This window comes from Primulina eburnea, chromosome 5 (assembly GCF_022965805.1).
Source record: "Primulina eburnea isolate SZY01 chromosome 5, ASM2296580v1, whole genome shotgun sequence".
Classification (NCBI taxonomy): Eukaryota; Viridiplantae; Streptophyta; class Magnoliopsida; order Lamiales; family Gesneriaceae; genus Primulina; species Primulina eburnea.
The window spans coordinates 5033859-5053243 of record NC_133105.1 but is presented as its reverse complement, the minus strand read 5'-3'; the positions used below and the strand labels follow the sequence as shown (position 1 = coordinate 5053243).

General features: G+C 33.1%; 2 protein-coding genes and 2 long non-coding RNA genes across 4 annotated transcripts; 1 reads left to right on the top strand and 3 right to left on the bottom strand.

Moving 5' to 3' along the window:
• The first annotated feature begins 904 nt into the window (after window positions 1-904).
• Window positions 905-3922, top strand: LOC140832598 (G-box-binding factor 4-like). Its single transcript, XM_073196696.1, has 4 exons — window positions 905-1791; window positions 1897-1968; window positions 2936-2965; window positions 3517-3922. The coding sequence occupies exons 1-4, from the start codon at window positions 1108-1110 to the stop codon at window positions 3595-3597; spliced, it is 867 nt and encodes a 288-aa protein (XP_073052797.1). The 5' UTR covers window positions 905-1107; the 3' UTR covers window positions 3598-3922.
• On the bottom strand, window positions 2047-2929 carry LOC140832599 (uncharacterized). Its single transcript, XR_012118139.1, has 2 exons — window positions 2330-2929; window positions 2047-2241 (listed from the first exon to the last, which is right to left on the bottom strand). It is a non-coding gene; the product is annotated as an uncharacterized lncRNA (long non-coding RNA).
• Window positions 3923-10533: 6611 nt separating the features above from the next.
• LOC140832597 (uncharacterized) lies at window positions 10534-12059 on the bottom strand. The gene is made up of 2 exons (XR_012118138.1): window positions 11502-12059; window positions 10534-10857 (listed from the first exon to the last, which is right to left on the bottom strand). It is a non-coding gene; the product is annotated as an uncharacterized lncRNA (long non-coding RNA).
• Window positions 12060-13429: 1370 nt separating this feature from the next.
• Window positions 13430-19099, bottom strand: LOC140832596 (PH, RCC1 and FYVE domains-containing protein 1-like). Its single transcript, XM_073196695.1, is given in 8 exon segments — window positions 13430-13797; window positions 13885-14357; window positions 14522-14668; window positions 14756-16574; window positions 16576-16793; window positions 17010-17129; window positions 17224-17311; window positions 18285-19099. Coding segments are annotated over 8 exon segments (3066 nt in total). The 5' UTR covers window positions 18323-19099; the 3' UTR covers window positions 13430-13634.
• Between the last annotated feature and the right edge of the window lie 286 nt (window positions 19100-19385).

Genomic DNA, 19385 nt, shown 5'->3' with positions numbered 1-19385 from the left:
AGCTACCGAAAGCGTTGTCCTAACGTAGAGGCTTCTTTTTTGGGGTTGATGATATTAACAATTACAAAATCCATGCATATCTCATCTTTAATTCATTCACAAATTATGCATGCTTAGTTTAAACCTTTAAGCCACTTTTATAACTAATTACTTATACTCATTTTTTTTCAAGGTAATTAGGAGAAAATAAATTAGAAATGGGGTGACTCAAATATCGAGATTTAACACTTTTTATAAAAAAAAATTATGATGGATTTTGATTCTTCACTTTAATTTCTGTATCAAACCACGGGCACATACTGACATACATATAGATGAGAGGTGTTCATCGATTTTTACATCAAGTTACCAAATCTAATGTGACAAAATACAAATAATATGACTTTCCCAACAAATGACAACTATTATTAGTATTTTTTTTTTAAAAAAAATTAAGCACTTCATTAAGCAAGATTTTGTATGTGATTTTTAAAATATACATTCTATTTGTTTCATTTTTTTAATTATGATGGAACTCACAGCCACTATTTTCAGTGTATATTGGATAAATCATCGAGACTAACGTAGTAACCTATAAATCATGCTATCTAGGAAAACCACATTAGACAAAATTTGTGTGACAGTTTCGTCCGAAAAAGTATTAGGACGAGGAATTGGACTCTTAAAAATAGTCAAAAACTCATATATTTTATTAACTCGCATACTCTCTTAAGAGACATTGGTTCCTATTTTTTAATTACATGTTCGGATGTTCCCAATATTTATACCTTTTAAACTTCTATTGGATTTGTGAGCCCAAAGCTAAAGCCCACTTCACCAATAAGATGGGCTGAGCTGAGCTGGGCTGGGCTCGAGAAAAAACAGCTCAGCTTCTTCTCTAATTTAGAGGAACAGAATCTTGTTCGTACTGTCAGTTCAAAGAAACCGAATGTCCTTCACTGCATATAATCCCCAAATATTCGCAAAGCCCTAGGTCGTCTGCAAAATTACACAATCATTAGAAATTTTATCCGCTACTGTGCCATGCATTTTAAGCTGACGAGGATTTTGGGAAACAAATTGGGATCAAGCTCAAATATGTAATTTTCCGTTTGTTCGATTATTGAAATGGCGTCGTCGAAGCTTATGGCTTCTCGGAAATCTGATCTTAAGCGGAAGCTGTCCGCGTGCTCCTCTACTTCTGTTGCTATAGATCTACTTAGAAGTGACAGCACCAGCAATGCTCACGATAATTTAATTTCATTGGATGGGTTTTTGAGAAATGCATATGGTGAAAGGAATTCGAGCCCTGATCAAGACCGTCGCCGTTCTGTTGGTGAGGCGGAGAGTTTTACTGGTACTTTGTTGAATGCAAAGATCACTCTTTTGGATGCTGCTGGATCTGTGTCTCGAAGTAGCTATGGAGAAGAGGAACCGCGGAAGTTGGTGAGGAAAACAGCTGAGGAAGTTTGGAGAGAGATCGTGGATGGGAAAAAGAGTGGGCAGCAGCCGAAGAAGGAGATGATGACTTTGGAGGATTTTTTGGTGAAAGCTGCGGCAAAGGAGGAGGAGGAAGCGGTGGATACGGTGGCCGTTAAGGAGGAGAAGCTGAGCGGGGGAATTTATTCTTACAAGAATTCTGGAGTTGTGGGAATAGGTATTGGGGTAGGATTGGATGTTGGGGGGTTGGGAAGCGGAAGAGGGAGACGGAGCCTGAGTTTGTTGGAGCCCTTGGAAAAGTCGGCACAGCAAAGGCAAAGAAGGATGATTAAGAATAGGGAAAGTGCCGCCAGATCAAGAGAGCGGAAGCAGGTGGGATTTCCTTCTTTTAGATTGCTGCTCGTTTTGATTGATTTGGGTTCTGTGTTGTTTTTATTTTTTAATTATTTTGAAGTGTTGGGTTTTGCGTATATTCAGGCTTATCAAGTTGAATTGGAGTTAATGGAAATGAAGCTAGAGGAAGAAAATGAGCGGCTACTTATAGAAAAGGTAACTCAACGAGCTTTTCTTGCATAAATTTCCAGCCTCTGGAGGAGTATAATGATGGTTTTTTTGTGTCTGTAACTCTTCTTTTTTTTTTTTGGCTAACAAATTAATTTTCTTCGCATTTATGATTGCCTACTGTATTTACTGTCCAGCGTGGTTTGCTTAGTTTTTATTTGGTCGCTGAAAAACTAAAGCTGCAAAGTTCATTAGTCTGCACATCCCCATATTTTAGGACCAACCTTCGACACTAAGGATCTCGAGTATCTGCCAGAATTTCTTATTTAGTATCACGTGAAAAGGCATAACTCGCCATCAATCTCGAACAATGTCGTACTACGATATTATTCTGAAGAAAACTGTCAACCATATTAGGCTCTAACTTGGTGGAGTGATTCATCTTGTCTTTTTTATTTAAAATTTTAGAACAATCCACGTTTATTTGGTATCCACGTACTGTGAAAAGATCATCCTTGCCCTTTAAAGTACCCGGTTAACTTGTTTTAAAAGAGCTAGTAAGTTTCCTGATCAAATGTATTTCCTGATATGCGTAAATATGCTTCGAGGACTTGATTCTAATCAAAACATTCCTGGGATTATGAATGTTCATTACCCAACCTATATTTGAAGATAATCGACTTTTTTTAGTTTTCTTTTATATTTAATGCTCTTTCAGGGAATCATGGTGTATCATTTCACTATTTTTTAGTTCACTGTTACTTGGATTTAAGATAGGTTGGTTAGAAAAGGCTTATTAAACATACTATTTTCTGCATCTCCTTGATCTTTTGCACACTGCTGAATATTTTCATGTTAGTGATTGTCCTTTTATATCTCTCTCTGTTATTTAAAAGTAGCAAGGCTCTGTCATTGGAGCACCATGTGTCTTGGGATGTTTAGCGTCAATGGCATTTATTTTTCATTTCTTTGTGTAAAATTTAGAAATTTTTGTTTATGAATTTCCCTATACCAGGAGAAGCTGACAATGAAGCGGCTCAAGCAGGTACCGACTTTCTTCTGTAAATATTTCATAAGATACAAGTACCTTGGTGCATGCGTTGCATGCTTCTACAATCTGTTTTTGTAACAAAGTTATCTTTCAATTGAAATTGCCAAGGGTCAAATGATAAGTATAAAAATATGAATAGGGGATTAGGGGTGATTATGCAGTTAAAAAAAGAAGCTCAAATCAAATCTACCATATTTGTCTTTATTCTCCCCATTTAAGATAGTATAGAGAAATATAGCATATGGATAGAGATATATATGCTTTCTTATAATTTCTTTTACTGAGGTCCACGAGATTTATTCTAGACGACAAACAGATATATACTCTCTTGTATTTACATGTAATTTCAGAGTGGCTGTCAGATATGTTTTAAATGTGATATAATACTACATTAAATAGTTTCTCTTGCTTTACCGCCATCTCAGGAAAATCCAAGTTAAGGTGTAGGGTAAGCTTTTTGCATATGGATATTTTGTTTTCTCACTTGGGATTCATATGCAACAGGCACTCATTTTTTAAGCTTATAATAATTGTCTTTCTTTCAGCTTATGGAGAATGTGATCCCTACAGTAGAGAAGCAAAAACCACCACGTGTTTTGCGGAGATTTCGGTCCATGCTGTGGTAATGATCCATTTCCAGCGCTGGACATAAATTGGAGCTTGGATACTGCCTTCCTGAGGTCACTATCATATTAGCAATTTTTAGTACCATTTGATAGTTCTGGATATTGTTAAACTGCAAAAGCAGTATAGTTCTTGCTGTAAAGTGAAATAGCTATAAAATTATATATCTGATATGTGTGAAAAATAAGTAGAGACGAAGAACTCTCTTAAATATATGTGTATACATACAACGTAAATTCCTTAATCACTGTGCTAATATGTTGGAGGGGAAGGATTTCAGAGACTGACCATCTGATGTATTATTCTTGTACTGTTTTATAAAATGTTTTTTTGTGTCTATATCAAGGTTCTAAAAAACGTGAAACGTCCCGAAGCGCGGATGTCGAGCTCCAAGCTTTTCAAGCTTAAGCGAGATTAGCACAGGTTTTAGGGTGAAAAAGCGTTTTTTATCTTTAATGTAATTGTAATTATCTCAAACCAATAAATATATAAAATAATACATAAATATGATAAATTTAAGTCTGATACATTAATTCTCATATTTATAAAAACATAAAAATCTCAAAATTACAATATTTATTTTTTTTTGTAATTAGACAACATTGAAAAATGCTAAATATTTTTAAAATCATTATCAGACATGGTTAATTATAAATTAAAAAATAAATATTTAAATTGTAAACTTAATTTATTATTTGAAAATAAAAAGACATACATTCAAAATAAAAAAAATTAATAATAAATAGATGCGATTAATTGTGCTTAAGCACACTTAATTAAATGTCTTAATTATATTTAATTCGGTCAAACTATAGTTTAACTGCTTTTTTCCGCGTTTCTCCGAAGCGAGGCGTTTTTGTAGAGCCTCGAGCTTAAGCGGGCTTTTTAGAACACTTGTCTATATTCACTAATTATCATTAACATATCATGTTTTGCTTTGAAATGAAACCACACAATTTTTAAGGTGGCAAGGGATACACAAACATCAGCCCCTCCAGCATGGATATGAAATCTGATCATCTATATCTATATAAATATATGGATTGAATTGTGAATTTCCTCTATTGTCCCCATTAAAATTGTATTCTAATGACACTTTGTCTTCCTTTTATGTAATTAGTTAATTATTATTATTAATCCATTAACTAATTATTATTTATTACTCTTTTACTTACTTTTTCAAGAAAATCACTATTATAAATAAATACATGTTTATTTATTTTTTCATCTACTCATTTAACAATAATCATTAATATATTTTTATTGTTAATTTTAAAATTATTTACTTTAATATTTACATTGACATCAAATTAACAAAAAATCACTATCATAATGTTAAAAATTTAAATAAATTGTTAATCTATACTAATTCACAAAAAATCACTATCATAATATTATAATCTATATCTATCTATATCTATATCTATATCTATATAAATATACGGATTGAATTGTGAATTTCCTCTATTATCCTTATTAAAATTGTACTCTAATAATATTTTTTCTTCCTTTTATGTAATTAGTTAATTATCATTAGTCCGTTGACTAATTATTATTTATTACTCTTTCACTCACTTTCATGGCATGACTACAAATAATATCAAAGTATTTATTCAACAACTAATGATTCGAATCAATATGTAATAATATTATTTATAAAATTAATTGATTTTGTGAAAATACCTTACAAATAATAGTAATAGTGTTAATTTCCTCTATTATCCTTATTAAAATTGTACTCTAATGATATTTTTTCTTCCTTTTATGTAATTAGTTAATTATTATTAATCCATTGACTAATTATTATTTATTACTCTTTCACTCACTTTCATGGCATGACTACAAATAATATCAAAGTATTTATTCAACAACTAATGATTCGAATCAATATGTAATAATATTATTTATAAAATTAATTGATTTTGTGAAAATACCTTACAAATAATAGTAATAGTGTTATACATTCTTTTATTAAAATAAATAATACAAAAAATTATGCTAACAGAGGTTTCGAACTTATTTTTAATTATGTATTGATTATATTTTTTATAATCTTAGTTTTTTTTACAAATAATACAAAAAAAAATTATATTTAACAAAACAGAAAATAAGAAATTATAAATTTATATGTCGATGTTTAATCTATATTTATATCTATATGCTAATACTAATCTAAATATAAGAATATGAATTGTGAATTTACATAAATATCCGTACCTTCATTTAATAATAATAATTTACATAAATATCCTTACTTTCATTTAATAATAATCATTAATACACGTTTTCTTTTTCATATATTATTTTAATAATAATCATTTCATTAATACATTTTTATTTTTAAATTTAAAATTAAATACTTTAATATTTACATTGACATCAAATTCACAGAAAATCACTATCATAAATACATGTTTATTTTTTTGTTTGTTTATCATCTATTCATTTTATAATAATCATTAATATATTTTTATTTTTAAATTTAAAATTAATTACTACATATTTTCTTTTTCATATATTTTTTTAATAATAATCATTAATAATTTTTATTTTTAAATTTAAAATTAATTACTTTAATATTTACATTGACATCAAATTCACATAAAATCACTATCATAATTATATATATATTTTTTGTTTTTTTTAATCTATTCATTTAATAATAATCATTAATATGTTTTTATTTTTAAATTTAATTATTTACTTTAATATTTACATTGATATCAAATTCACAGAAAATCACTATCATAATGTTATAAATTTAAATAAATTGTTAATGTTACGAACATTAATGTAATAATGGGAAAACAAATAGAGATGAGTGTGATTGAATAAAATTAAATTATTAATAAATATTAAGTTCATATAAAACATTTTTTTTTCATTTAGAAGGTAGATATATATAGATTACTTATGTATCAACAAAATACGTGATTGAGAGAAATGTTTGTATGTAAGTGATTTCAAACACTGTTTTTAAGTTATTTAGTCAATTTTTTTATAAATGCTGCTAAATAAATATTACTAAATAATATGCTCCATTTGATCATTTTGTGTTCTTGCAATGAAGAGTTTTTTTTACCATAGCGTTAACATGTTTGATTGTTATATGTCATTTGTATTGATCATGTAATTGTTTTTGAATTGTTTATGTGATTTGTTTGTTTGCACGAAGAAAAGAGAAACAAAATCAAATATCCAACAAAAATGGTTATTTTTCAATTTTTTATTGTTGAGATATTTTGTTAATTTTTAAACACATAATGCATGTTTTCTGTTTGCTTAGATTACTTAGTTTGAAGTGACTTATAAAATATTAAAAAAATTGAAATATTTTTTCGTTTTTACGTTATGTCTCAGAATATCAAGAGATAATATTTTTTATTTATTGGGACAATTGTATTTCCAAACTTCTGTCCATAAATCAATATTTAATTTTTTTACGACATTATTATATTCTCTAATCAATTTTTTTACTTAGATTGATAGAAGACATTTTAATTTGAGTTTTTATGTTCTTGCATATATTATTTTTGTAATATTATTTATTATGAAAATAATAGGTGAACTACAAAATTTGGTAGGTCTAAGAGTCCTCTGATGAACGACAAATATGAATAAATTATTAAAATATATAATATCCAGTAGATTTTTGGCATGCGATTTTGTTCTAATTCAATGATTATGCATGATTCTAAGTTTTAATTATATCACAAGTTAACACATGCTTTGTTGTTGCTAGATATATTTTGTCAATAGTATAATATTTTTCTATGGTTTAAGAAAAATTGTGTGACTTTGTATTATATTTTTACGGCTGCTTTTCTAAATGGTTTTCTTATGATTTCAAGGCACTATTTTTCATTTGTGTTTTTTTTAAAGAAGTGGAATGAATATCTATAAAATGATGACATTAATAAGGCGTCTTCTCTTTATTTGAAAAAAATATTGGAAAATTTATACAAATTATGAATAATACGAGTTAATATTTAATTTGAGAGTGATTTATGCTTTTTATTGCTCGTAAATACTTCAATTTCTTTGTTATTGTACTAAATAAATTATTCTTAAACTTTGAGTTATCATTTTTTTCTTATCGAGGTTGTTTGTGTTATGATTTTTTTATTCGTTTTGGTTAGTATTGTTGGCGGTAATTGATTTTTCTGATATTATATGATGTGTCTTGTTGTTTATAAAAATAAGTATGAGAGTATACCAATCAAAGCCACGTATTTTGGGTCTTCTGTTCTACGAAGAGAATAATAAATGGTTTCTGTGAATTATATAAATTTTTGGTTTTTCATACATATAGTCTACGAAATACGTCAAATTTTGAATAAAAAAGTTAAGACAAACATAGTGAATGAAAAAAAAATAGACATGTTAAATAAAAAAAATAATGTTGTGTATTACTATGTTGGGTGCAATATTTGTCCCTGCTTGGTAAAGCGGTCGAACCGTGGTGCTTGAGCTACTGTGCGGTTTAAAAGATTTGAGTTGCACCATTACTACTAGCTATAGCTTTTGGTAAAGCGGCAAGCGCTCGGCCCTACAATTGGTATCAGAGCCAAAGTCACGGATTCGATTCCCATTGATTGCGAATAATGCAATTATTGAGAGGGAGATTGTTGGGTGCAATAATTATTCCTGCTTGGTAGAGCGGTCGAACCGTGGTGCTTGAGCTGCTGTGCAGTTTAAAAGATTTGAGTTGCACTATTACTACTGACTATAGATTTTGGTAAAACGGCAAACGCTCGGTCCTACATACATGTCCTAATTTCTGTATGATATAATTCAAGCACATTTTTTATAGATATTTGAAATTAGGTTCAACTAAGTAACATAAAACATATACATATATATTAAATCATATTTAAAGCAAAATATTAAGATCAAGAATGATTCAGATTTAAATTAAACGAAGCACAATGAAGAAGAAATTGAAGAATTGTATTTGTACATTAAGTGTTATATAATGATTATGTTGTTACTTCATGGTTGTCCGACATATGAATGTCATATAAAATGTCAATATTTCTCAATAAAATAGTTTTTCATAAAGAAAAAAATTCTTCATTCAGAAAAAAAAATACATAAAAAACAAATTGTGCATAATTCTCATTCTATTTATAATGGTATGAGAACAATTCTAAAACTTTGTTGACACAATATAATAGATCAATTTTGTGCATTTTATTGAGACATTAAGCCAGTTTCACTTTATTTCCTCCAATATTATCTCGCTATATTTCGATGTGACTACGAGATTGTTTTTGTCTTTTTTTTTTAGTCAAAGTGTCTAACCACTAATTCATAACATATATGATGGTAGCATAGAAAACTCCTCGTCCATGAAATCTAAATGGTTATATTATTAGATGAGATATTGAATAAGACAAATACTTTGACATATATTTGAATGATATCTCATATGCATATCTTAATTGCATTATTCGTATCTCTTCTCAAGATTTTTAAAATACAATAATTAAGTTTGTATATCGTTCCACGAGATATAAAATATTATAAAACAAAATATAAACTCGATAGAAGAAAATTTATTTTGTTTCAATGAATAATATAATATTACGTTCTAAACGCAACAACTGAGATTGAAACTATATCATCCTCATGACATGATGCACGCAATCATTATTTCAAAGATTCCAAAAAATGACGATGAAGATGACTTTCTTGAATTGCGTCAAATTAAATGAGGACACAATTCAAAGATTTAACCATTTGAAGAGATTTCAAGTATTTTTCTCACAGTGATTGAGAAATAGTTGTTAAAAATTTATTAACCTTATAGCTATATATTTATAATATTGATACTAAATATATAAAAATGATATCACAAATATCACAATATTTGAAGAAGGTGCAACACCATTCATTGGTTATGTTGTTGAAGAATATATAAGTTATACATACTTTTAGTCACAGTGAAAACTTATCGCGAATAAAAGCATTTTTTCTTAGGAGTTATAGTTGATGATTGTCAAAAGCTGAAAAATCATTTAACAACAAAAAAATAGCCAGAAAAATAAGATTATCAGATAAAAACAATGTAGAAAACCAAAAAAATGTCGTGATAAAGAAGCAAACTACGAGGATGTCAGATCCCGGATAAGAATTGTAAATAACATAATAGATGTTAAAGACGATCAGAAACTTGTTGAGCATACCAAAATAATTATATGTATATTATAACAAACTACGACAAAGAGTTGTTGAGTTGTCAAAATCAACCAAGAAGCATATTGGAAAAAGTGTCAAGTAGATAAGATAATTTCTCTGATTCATATACCGTCTATGGTCATATTTTTTATTTTTTATAGCTTAGTTTGTTTCGGTTGATAAATGTTATTAACCATGTTTTAATTCATTAAAATATTATCAAAATTTCGAACATATATTTTCAGCAGTTTAGGTTTTTACGTGCAACGCACGTACATTTTTCTAGTTCTTAAAAATTTAGGACATATGTTTCACTGGGAAAATATGGTGTGATCAGTCTTATTTCTTCATGAGCATGAAACAACAGCGGCACTAATCCAACATCAAGAGTTGTAGTTATTCTAATTACCAAAAGCAAGCACAGCAAGAAAATTCGAGCATTGATAAATGAAAACTTGCCACGTCAAGAGATGTAGGTAGTCTGGGTAAGTTAGCTCGCGGCGGCAATGTTGTTTCTGTATTCGAAGGAAACCAAGAATCGTAGAAAGTCTACAAATTCAACAAACCGCAGGGATGGTTACACTGACTTGTATATCAGTTACGATTATTGTATGAGAAAATTACAATTCTTTGTTCAGAAAAGTCTAATCACGGAGTTGAGATTTATGTCCTTTAACGTAGGATTTGGAAACAAAGGTTGTAATAATTAATCAGTTACGAAAAGAAGGGGAAGAATTTCTCTCGTCATATCCTATGGATTAAATGAAGCCACAACATTCATGAAGTTCCTCCCAGAATTAAATGATTCAAAATATTCAGGTTCAAGTGAGTGACACGGAAACAAAAATCTAAAATGCTTTTAAACATGCGAACTTTAGTCATAGGTAAATGACATGGTAAGAAAAATGGTTGGCCAATGTAAAACTTGCCTTGTGGTATGTCAAACTCTTCCTTTAGCACGACTCTTCATGTCACAAAATCACACTTCAGTTCCGACATGCTATCACCCCTCAGACCTTCAGGATCACGACAGCATGTTATGGCATCATCGATAAGTTCCCATAAAGCTAGTCCCAAATCATCTACCACCGGAATATTAAATGTTTACGATCAATGGCCGCAACACCAAGAACAACAATAAAGATACCGGAGGAGGAGGAGGAGGAGGAGGAGGAGGAGGTATTCAACAAAGCCCTCAGTTCATATACTTGTGATCAAACAAGTTTTAAGGCCACCAACATTTGCCAAAACACCTTCAGCACCACCATGAATAGATAATATACAGATAAATAGATAGATAGATAGATAGAAGGCGATTAGATATTGCCAGAGCAATTCTTAGAATAGACCATTTCCGGACAATTTCTTACTGCCTGAACGCAACAGTGGTACCGTAGATCCGAAAGGGAAAATTGCATTTCGATCCCATGGTCGATGGGGTACAAAGGGCAATAACAAATGGCAGCCAATTAAACTGCTCAATTCACAAATTTTCATTTACATCCTTGGGCTATCAAAACCTCCGATATATAGAAAAAAAAGTGAGATCAAGCAAAGCATCTCCAGAAATGGAATGCCACTCCATGTCCGTTGACAAAATTCCAACAGCATATATTCTGATGTGGATTTAGTTTTCAGCTTAAATCCAACTAAACATATGTACATAAACTATGTGTGAAAATTTGTGAGTTGTCCCAGCGGAACCTACAAGGAAAGAAGACTTCACCTCGTCGAGAGATGCCTAATCCTGAAACACGCGTACACAGCAGCAGTAGAAAATTTCACTTGTCCGAGTGGCTTCTAGCAACCCAGGTCAGCATATCCACGTTAATTCGCAGCACCACTCGGGACAGCCGGTTGAGCGGGAGATCCTCAGCTCTGGTTGGTTGTATGACACCGCGCAAGGACGGAGACACCCCCAAAAAAGTTTCAAAAAGTTTTATTATTAATTTTAGACCGATTTGTAAATAGTTCGGTGGTCTGATTTTGAAAAGAACAGGATTCTAGCTCAAGCCATAAGAAAATTGGACTTGAAAAACAGAGGGCTCGACCCCTAAATTTAGAAAAGTAACATATAAAAATCAGTTTTTTTTTGTTTTCTAAGCTTACAAGTTCCATAGAAAAAATCATTTAGTTCTTTAATTGCAGATGATTTTGGAATAAATTTTCTTATTGTGGAGTTGGAAATTTTAAATTTTCGCACTCAATCACCTATAAAATTTGTAAAATTACCGGTGAAAAATTCTCCATAAAAGCTTCGATTTTTCTTTTGCGGTGTGATTTAGGCGAATCCATAAAATCTCAGCTAACCTTGAAGAAAAATTCCAATTTATCCGGTTTTTTGTTTTTTTTTTTTTCACTTAATCTGTTTTAAATAATTTCTAAAATCAAGCTGCCTGCACTTTGAGAGCTTTATCTGATTATAATTCGTAATAATGCAACACTAATGAAGCTATTCCGGAGTTTAAGGTAAAAATGTGAGCACGTTATTCCTCGATTCGATTCACTGCCATTCATTGTTCCCCATGAGAGTTGCTCCAAACGACGATGATGACGTATGTAATATGATAAATCTTCGTATGTGTTTGAAGCTAAACATGATTCATTTGTGGACGACAAATGAATTTGAACAAAGTCTGGGTAGAAAAAATGTTGAGAGGTAAAATTATTCTATGATAGGATCGGTGGAGGACAAACATTGAGCTATTATAGTTCATTTCTAGAAATATTGAATATCGATAAATTAAATTGAGTTTGATTTTCAAATTAAACGGAATCACTCAAAATAATGTCTTTAAAACTTATGAAAAAATTTGTAATTATATAAAGCCTTCAATGAACAGGTAGCTCTAAAACTGATGAATTTTTTTTTAAAACATTTAAAACATGTGCTAGTTGAATGTATAAAGAGTTTGGTGGAGATATTTTTTTAAACATTTTGTTTGCATCATTTTAATAGTTGAGATTTCCCATAAAATTCTTCAACAAAACATATCACCATATCAAAACAACAAAAATAAGAAAATGTGACAGAGTAAAGACACCACGACTTGTTTATGTATGTTAGGATATTACAACTCCTACCTCACCTGTTCTTCCGTCGTCAAAATCCGGAATAATCCACTAGAAGACTTTGACATTGAATAAGTACAATGCTCCAAACCCAATCCCGTTAGCACCCTCAAGGAAAACTCCTAACACATGGTTAAACTCTAATGTGTTTTATATTAGAATCAATAAGAACCCTAGCCACATGTTGTCTTGTTGGACACCGTTAGCACCCTCAAGGAAAACTCCTAACACATGGTTAAACTCTAATGTGTTTTATATTAGAATCAATAAGAACCCTAGCCACATGTTGTCTTGTTGGACACCTACTCTAACAAAAATATCTTCATCAATATGTAAAAGAGAGTTATCGAAGAGATTTAATTTTAATTAAAAGTACATACTTATTGTGCAGATCTCTTATTAGGTATATCTTTGTGAGACAGGTTGATTTGATCAACATTTGCCGTAAAAAATAATATTTTTGACAAAAAAATATCATGAATTGAGTCAAATCGAAACTTCGTTTCACAAAATTGATGCTTACAGGAGTTTTTGTGATATTGAAATATTTGGAAAGATCGAATTTATATGGTTCTTGGCTTGAAACTTATTTGATTAAACAATATCACCAATTGACATGTAAACACTATACAACATCGTTTGAAAACAGTATAAAATGGAATAAAAAAAAAAACTAATTAAAAATAACGACGATGTAAAATAAAAACCCCAAAAACTAAAATAAAACTGGGAATGACGCTAAGTTAAAGTGGACAACTTTCTCAGTATACAACTACACATGCTTTCACTAAAACTGGGAAGAAGGTGAATAAGAACCTTCTTTTCTCTGGCCAGCCTGGCCGGAAACTGATGACTTATCGGACGACACGCGAATGTTATATCGCTCGTAAACTTTTTCTCGGTTCTCCGACCACCACAGTTCCGCTTGGTGTTCACCAAATCTCCTCCGGCTGACGAGCAAAAGTTGAAAGGAAATTATTTTAAGACAAGTTCATCAACATGGTTCCTTAAAAACAAGAAAGGACGACTCCACGCACCTGAATCGCACACGTTTGAGATCTCTAGTTCCATCTCGAAGGGTTACAAGTGTCGTATAAACACCAGGTTCATATTGTTCGATCCATTCAGCTTCAACTTGATGACTAACATTACCAGGAGTCTCTGAGTTCGTAGGTTTCAAGCCATTTTCACCATACTTGTAATGCCCGGATTCTTCTGAGCGGTCAGTTGTCTCCTTGGAGGTGGTGAGTCCTAGTCCAGGAGTGGCCGAGCAATGATTTTCATTCGTTTCAACAGTGTTCCCCGAAAATTCCGGATATCCCAGAATGCTGTTTGGTAAATTCGATTCATTCCCGGGGTAAGAGACTGAGTGAGAACCGTTGATTGAATCCGATCGAGAAATTCTCTCCCCATTTGCACCCCGATAGTGTAGACCATTCGGTAGGTAAACCAGCTTGAGACTTTCGGGGTCGTATGTGCCAGGTGGCAATCTCTCTGCCATATCTTTTAGCTGGAAAACGAAACATCACGAGTCCACAATCACGTCTCTTTCCGATTATAAAACAAGCAAGAACGATTTTGAGGGTGAGCTGAATACAGAAATAACCATATCGAACACTTTCTTGAGCCAATGGACATCAAATGCACACATTAATATGCGAAATTAAACCTGACCTGTGCAGCAAGTGACTTGATAACTTCTTTGGCAGCGTTGCATTTGGCAGACTCCTCGGCAGCTAATATCATTGCTTCCTGAGCTTTCCTAGCTGAATTCTGAATCTCCAATTCTTGCTTCTCACATCGGTTTCTAAGGTTCTCCACCTAGTCAAAAAGCTCAAGATCAAGAAATGATCAAAACAATAACAAAATAAGAGCATTTTTTTAAAAATGTAAAGCCAAGAAATGTACCTGCGCCCGCAATCTATGCACTTCTTGATTCAGAAGTTCATTGGTCTTCTTTAAGCTCTCAGTGATACTTTTTGAAAAAGAAAGACCTGATGTTGTAGGAACTGGTGTTGCAGATCGTGGGGGGCTTGCCTTTCTCGAGAAAGGGGACACAGACCTAGAACTAACATTGGAAGGTGAAAGAACTGATTTTTGAACTGATCGATGCACAGCAAAGTTCGTGGACATGACAGCATCTCTCAACTGCGATAAAGATACTTGAGAAGAGCCACCTAAAGAGAATGTGTCGGATTTCTTCCCTTGTTTGGCTGCTTTTGTATCCAACTGTTTAATCAAATCAAAGTTCAACGATGGCATCGACGACTTTGTCAACCACAGATCAGTCTTGTCCAATCGGTCCTTGTTCTCACCAGAAACTCGGGAAATGCCATTTTTCAAGCTGTTCGGTCCCGATTCTTCCAACTTACTTAGTTTTGTAAAACAAGAATCACATACACGGTGAGGTTTGCTTGGATTAGGCGCCAATACAGCTCGTATAGCTTTTCTTGAACTGCAAGAATGGCAGTGTACTAATCCACAATTGTAGCAATTATGCCTTTTTCTTGTAAACCCAAAAGCCTGCCTACAAGCCGAACATTGGGACTGCTCGGCACCTGAAACCCACTTGTGAAGACATATAGCAGCACTGTAATTCAAACCACAGGCAATAAATTTAACATGCCGATCTTTTAGAGCTTCGAGTACAGTTGGTGTCTTTCTGTCTTCCACATCGCCATGGCCCAACCTCCCATTAGCTCCTTTACCCCACGTGAAGACCTCATTTTTAGATGTCAATACAGCCACATGATAAGCGCCACAAGAGATTTCTTCAACACATTCACCATTAATATTGTCTTCTACCAAGCAAGGAATTTTTCCATCAGATTGAGGATTTCCAAGCTGGCCGTAGACTGTACTTCCCATTGTGAAAACAAGACCAGTTGTGGTCAATGCGACAGTCAGACTATGCCCACAGCCTATCTTGTTAAGATTGTAGTCTATTAGCCCGGACACACAAGTGGGGCTCAGTCTGGGTTCCTTGTCGCCATGTCCAAGTCGATTCTTATCACCATCACCCCACGTGAACAATTTCCCAGATGTAACACTTGCACTAGACTGGGTTACGATAACCTCAACAACAGCAGCAGTATGCCAAACTCCACATGCAACAGCGATTGTCCTTAACCCTGACAGAGACTCGACCTCCCTTGGATACAAGATGTTTTCTCTATTTCCATGGCCTAGAGCTCCAAAAGTTCCATCCCCAAATGTAAACAGCTGTCCGGTAGATGTGATCAACGCTGTATGCCATGTACCACAAGTAACCTTCGCAACTCGAAGTCCCTCCAGCGGGCCTGAAATTCTTTTCGGTATCCAGTGACAGATATCTGTGCCAAGACCCAAGAGCCCGGCATTGTGTGTACCATCACCCCATGTGTAAAGTTCACCGGACATTGTAACAGCACACGAGTGAAACTCTCCACATGCAACTAAGTCAACATTGCAGAAGGATAAGGATTCAATCAGACGAGGTTGAGATACGTTTTTCCCAACTCCATGACCGAGCCGTCCTCCAGATTCTTCACCCCAACTGAAGACTTCACCTTGCCTCGTGACCAGAGCTGCGTGCCTGACCCCACAAGCTATATGATGAACATCAAGAACAATGCAACATTCCAATGGTTTCGGGAGAAGAACATCGGCCCTTGTGCTAATGGCGGTAGCATTCTTCTGTGGCCCAACCTTGACGACATTATCACATAAAACCTCACCCCATATATACATCACCTGAAGCATCACAATCATCAGGTGCCGAACCATGACTGGAAGTGCTGGGGATACTAGATATGCTAACCCGCAAAACATCTGAACCAGATCCTTTCACTTGCATATTTGTTTCATCCAATGCTACGTATGACCTATCTGAACGAAACGAATTATCTGGATGATAGCTTGTCAGAGAATTAGTAGTTGGACAATTTAATGTCAAGTCTCTGTTTTCCTGTAATATAGATGATAGGTCAAAACATTAAAATACCTTTCTATGACAAATGAACTAGAAGAATGATGTCTGAGCTCACAATTAAGAGCATTCTGAATATTTGTAGTGTTCGGGAACTTAATGAAGTACACATCAGCATGTTATTTTACTAGAACAGTGGTAGTTCTGGAACAAAAACAACAATAAAAAAATAATTATTAATATTATAAAACTCACATCAAAATAGAGACCTTCATCACCCCATCCGTCAATTTTTGAACGCCCAGCTTGTTGAGATGAAATCAATGTCTCAAGACCTTCTGTCCAGATTTCTGCATCAACTTTGTCCTTGCAGATCTGGTACCAAAACAAGAAAAAGGTACGTATAAATAATAAACAAGCAAAAAGTATAAAGAAAAATTGTTAAAAGGAAACTTTTGGTCCCATTAACCAGGTCAAGGGACTGTTTTCCGTCGTTATATATGATGGAGAAGGCCAAATTTTCCTTGTCGATGTGCAAATTTCGATTGGAACACAGCCTGGCACAAGTTCAAAAGAATCATTAGAAAGAACTCGGGATATTAGATGCGCTGCAGATGATGAAACTGAAGGTAACATATATTTTGAGCCAATTCATGAAAAATCATATTATTAACATAACATAGCAATTCAAAAATTTCACAGTTCTTTGTCCAGAAATAATTCTTGAAACTGAAGCTAACTTCAAACGTCTTTCACCACTACTAGAATTTACTTTCCCACGATAGCAACCGTGATGGAATTCAAAATGTATGTTTTTTTTTCCGATTCAGTACACGAGACAAGTTCCTCAGAGCACTCGAAATTGGAAAGTTGCAACAGGTTATTTTCTATGGATACAGGGATGACCTACTGGCAACTAGTTCTTATCTTCTACTACGCATGACGCTTGTTGTCAGCGTAAGCAGATGGAATGTTTGTCATATCTTTCATACATTCAATGCTTGAATTGGTCACTGCTGGAAATATACTACGCCAAGTGAAGCATTCTTTTATGGAATTTTCTTAATCTCAGCTACAAAATGTACGCAATTGTTCAATTTACACAGGTTAACGAGTAACTACGCGTCTAAATAATTTTTTTTATCAAATTAATTGTTTGAACATACGAGTCTGACAAAATAGCTGGTTAATTAAAGGTAACAAAGCTAAAAAATAAAATGAAAAAAAAAAGAAAAAAAAGAAACTAAATTAACAAGGCAATTGATTCCTCAAATTACCATCCGAATCAAAACACTCGCACATCATAGAATAATCAAATCAACATAATGAAGAGAATTATGCAAGGAAAAAATGGCATTAGGTAGTCATCACCCAGGGGGTCAAGAAACTAAAACCTCTGAAAAATCTCATACTATGAGCTTGCAAAAGGCATGAAAAATATGTAAATTTTAGCCACATGAACAATGGATTGTTTTCCTAAAAGAAAACAAATTAGCCACAAAAATCACACTTCGAAGAAACATAATATACCCGCTCGATGTCACGGTCGGCAAGATCTTCCATTCCATGTGAAACGCTCACCTCCGCCCCACCTCCGCCGCCACCCTCTCACACTCATTATCACGGCGGCTCACTGCCACCATCCACAGCAACACCCAGCTCCGCTCCCTCCCCTCTCAATCACCAAAACCTCCACATACAACAACAAAATCACGCCTTTAACCCCCCACAGATCTGTAACACTCAACCCAAAAACACAAGTCTGGAAGCTCTCTCCTTTTTCCCAGAAGTAAGAATGTTTAAACAAAACTCCCCCGTCTTGCAAAAGACCGAGATCGACAGTGTCCCATTTCGAAAAAAGGCTGCTTCCAGCGCCGGAAGAACCAGTTTCCGCACCAAACAGACTCCGGCTATGGTATAAAAAATAGCTATAAAAATATGGGAAAATGGAGAACAAAACAAGGCGGTGTTCACGTGTTCGAAAAAGACGGACTACATAATCAAATTTGAAGACAAATAATAGAGAAACATGATCAGCAGAAGCGGCAGAAATTCCGAAATCTTGCCTGAGAACCCCACAAGTATCAAGCAGTGAAGTGATGTAGGAGAGTCATACCTTTGCTTCCACTCAACACATTGCTCGGTTTTCAATTATCTCTCTGTCTGTCTCTCTCTCTCTTTTTTTTTTCTTTTTCTTTTGATTTGATTGAATTATTACTCGTGAAATAGTAAACAGTCACTGCTCCATTAATCTTGAACGAAGTATGAGAGATTTATCACATGCTTGTTTTTAATGTGAATAATGATAGCCTAATCTTATTTGTTGAAATTCTTGAATCAAACTTTCGAAGAAGATGATTGGATTAGTACACTATAATATGTATATATATATATATATATACACATATATATAAACATTTTTTGAAGATAAATAAATAAACAATCCTAGTCTAGAAGCCTAACAGTCTAGGACTACCTTTTTTCCTGGTTCAGTTTCAGACAATTGTTTGTGGATTAATCATAAGTTTGATTGGCTATCGGATGAGTCTTCCAAGGTTATTATTTGTTATATTTTCTTATGGTATATTTGATTGATGTGATTAAATAAAGATAGATGAATAATCACGTATT

Bases quoted from the DNA above. Each gene is read 5' to 3' on its own strand.
- LOC140832598 (XM_073196696.1), top strand. From the start codon at position 1,108: ATGGCGTCGTCGAAGCTTATGGCTTCTCGGAAATCTGATCTTAAGCGG. The intron at 1,969-2,935 runs GTAACTCAACGA...TCCCTATACCAG, and splicing joins AGCGGCTACTTATAGAAAAG to GAGAAGCTGACAATGAAGCG. The intron at 2,966-3,516 runs GTACCGACTTTC...TCTTTCTTTCAG, and splicing joins CAATGAAGCGGCTCAAGCAG to CTTATGGAGAATGTGATCCC.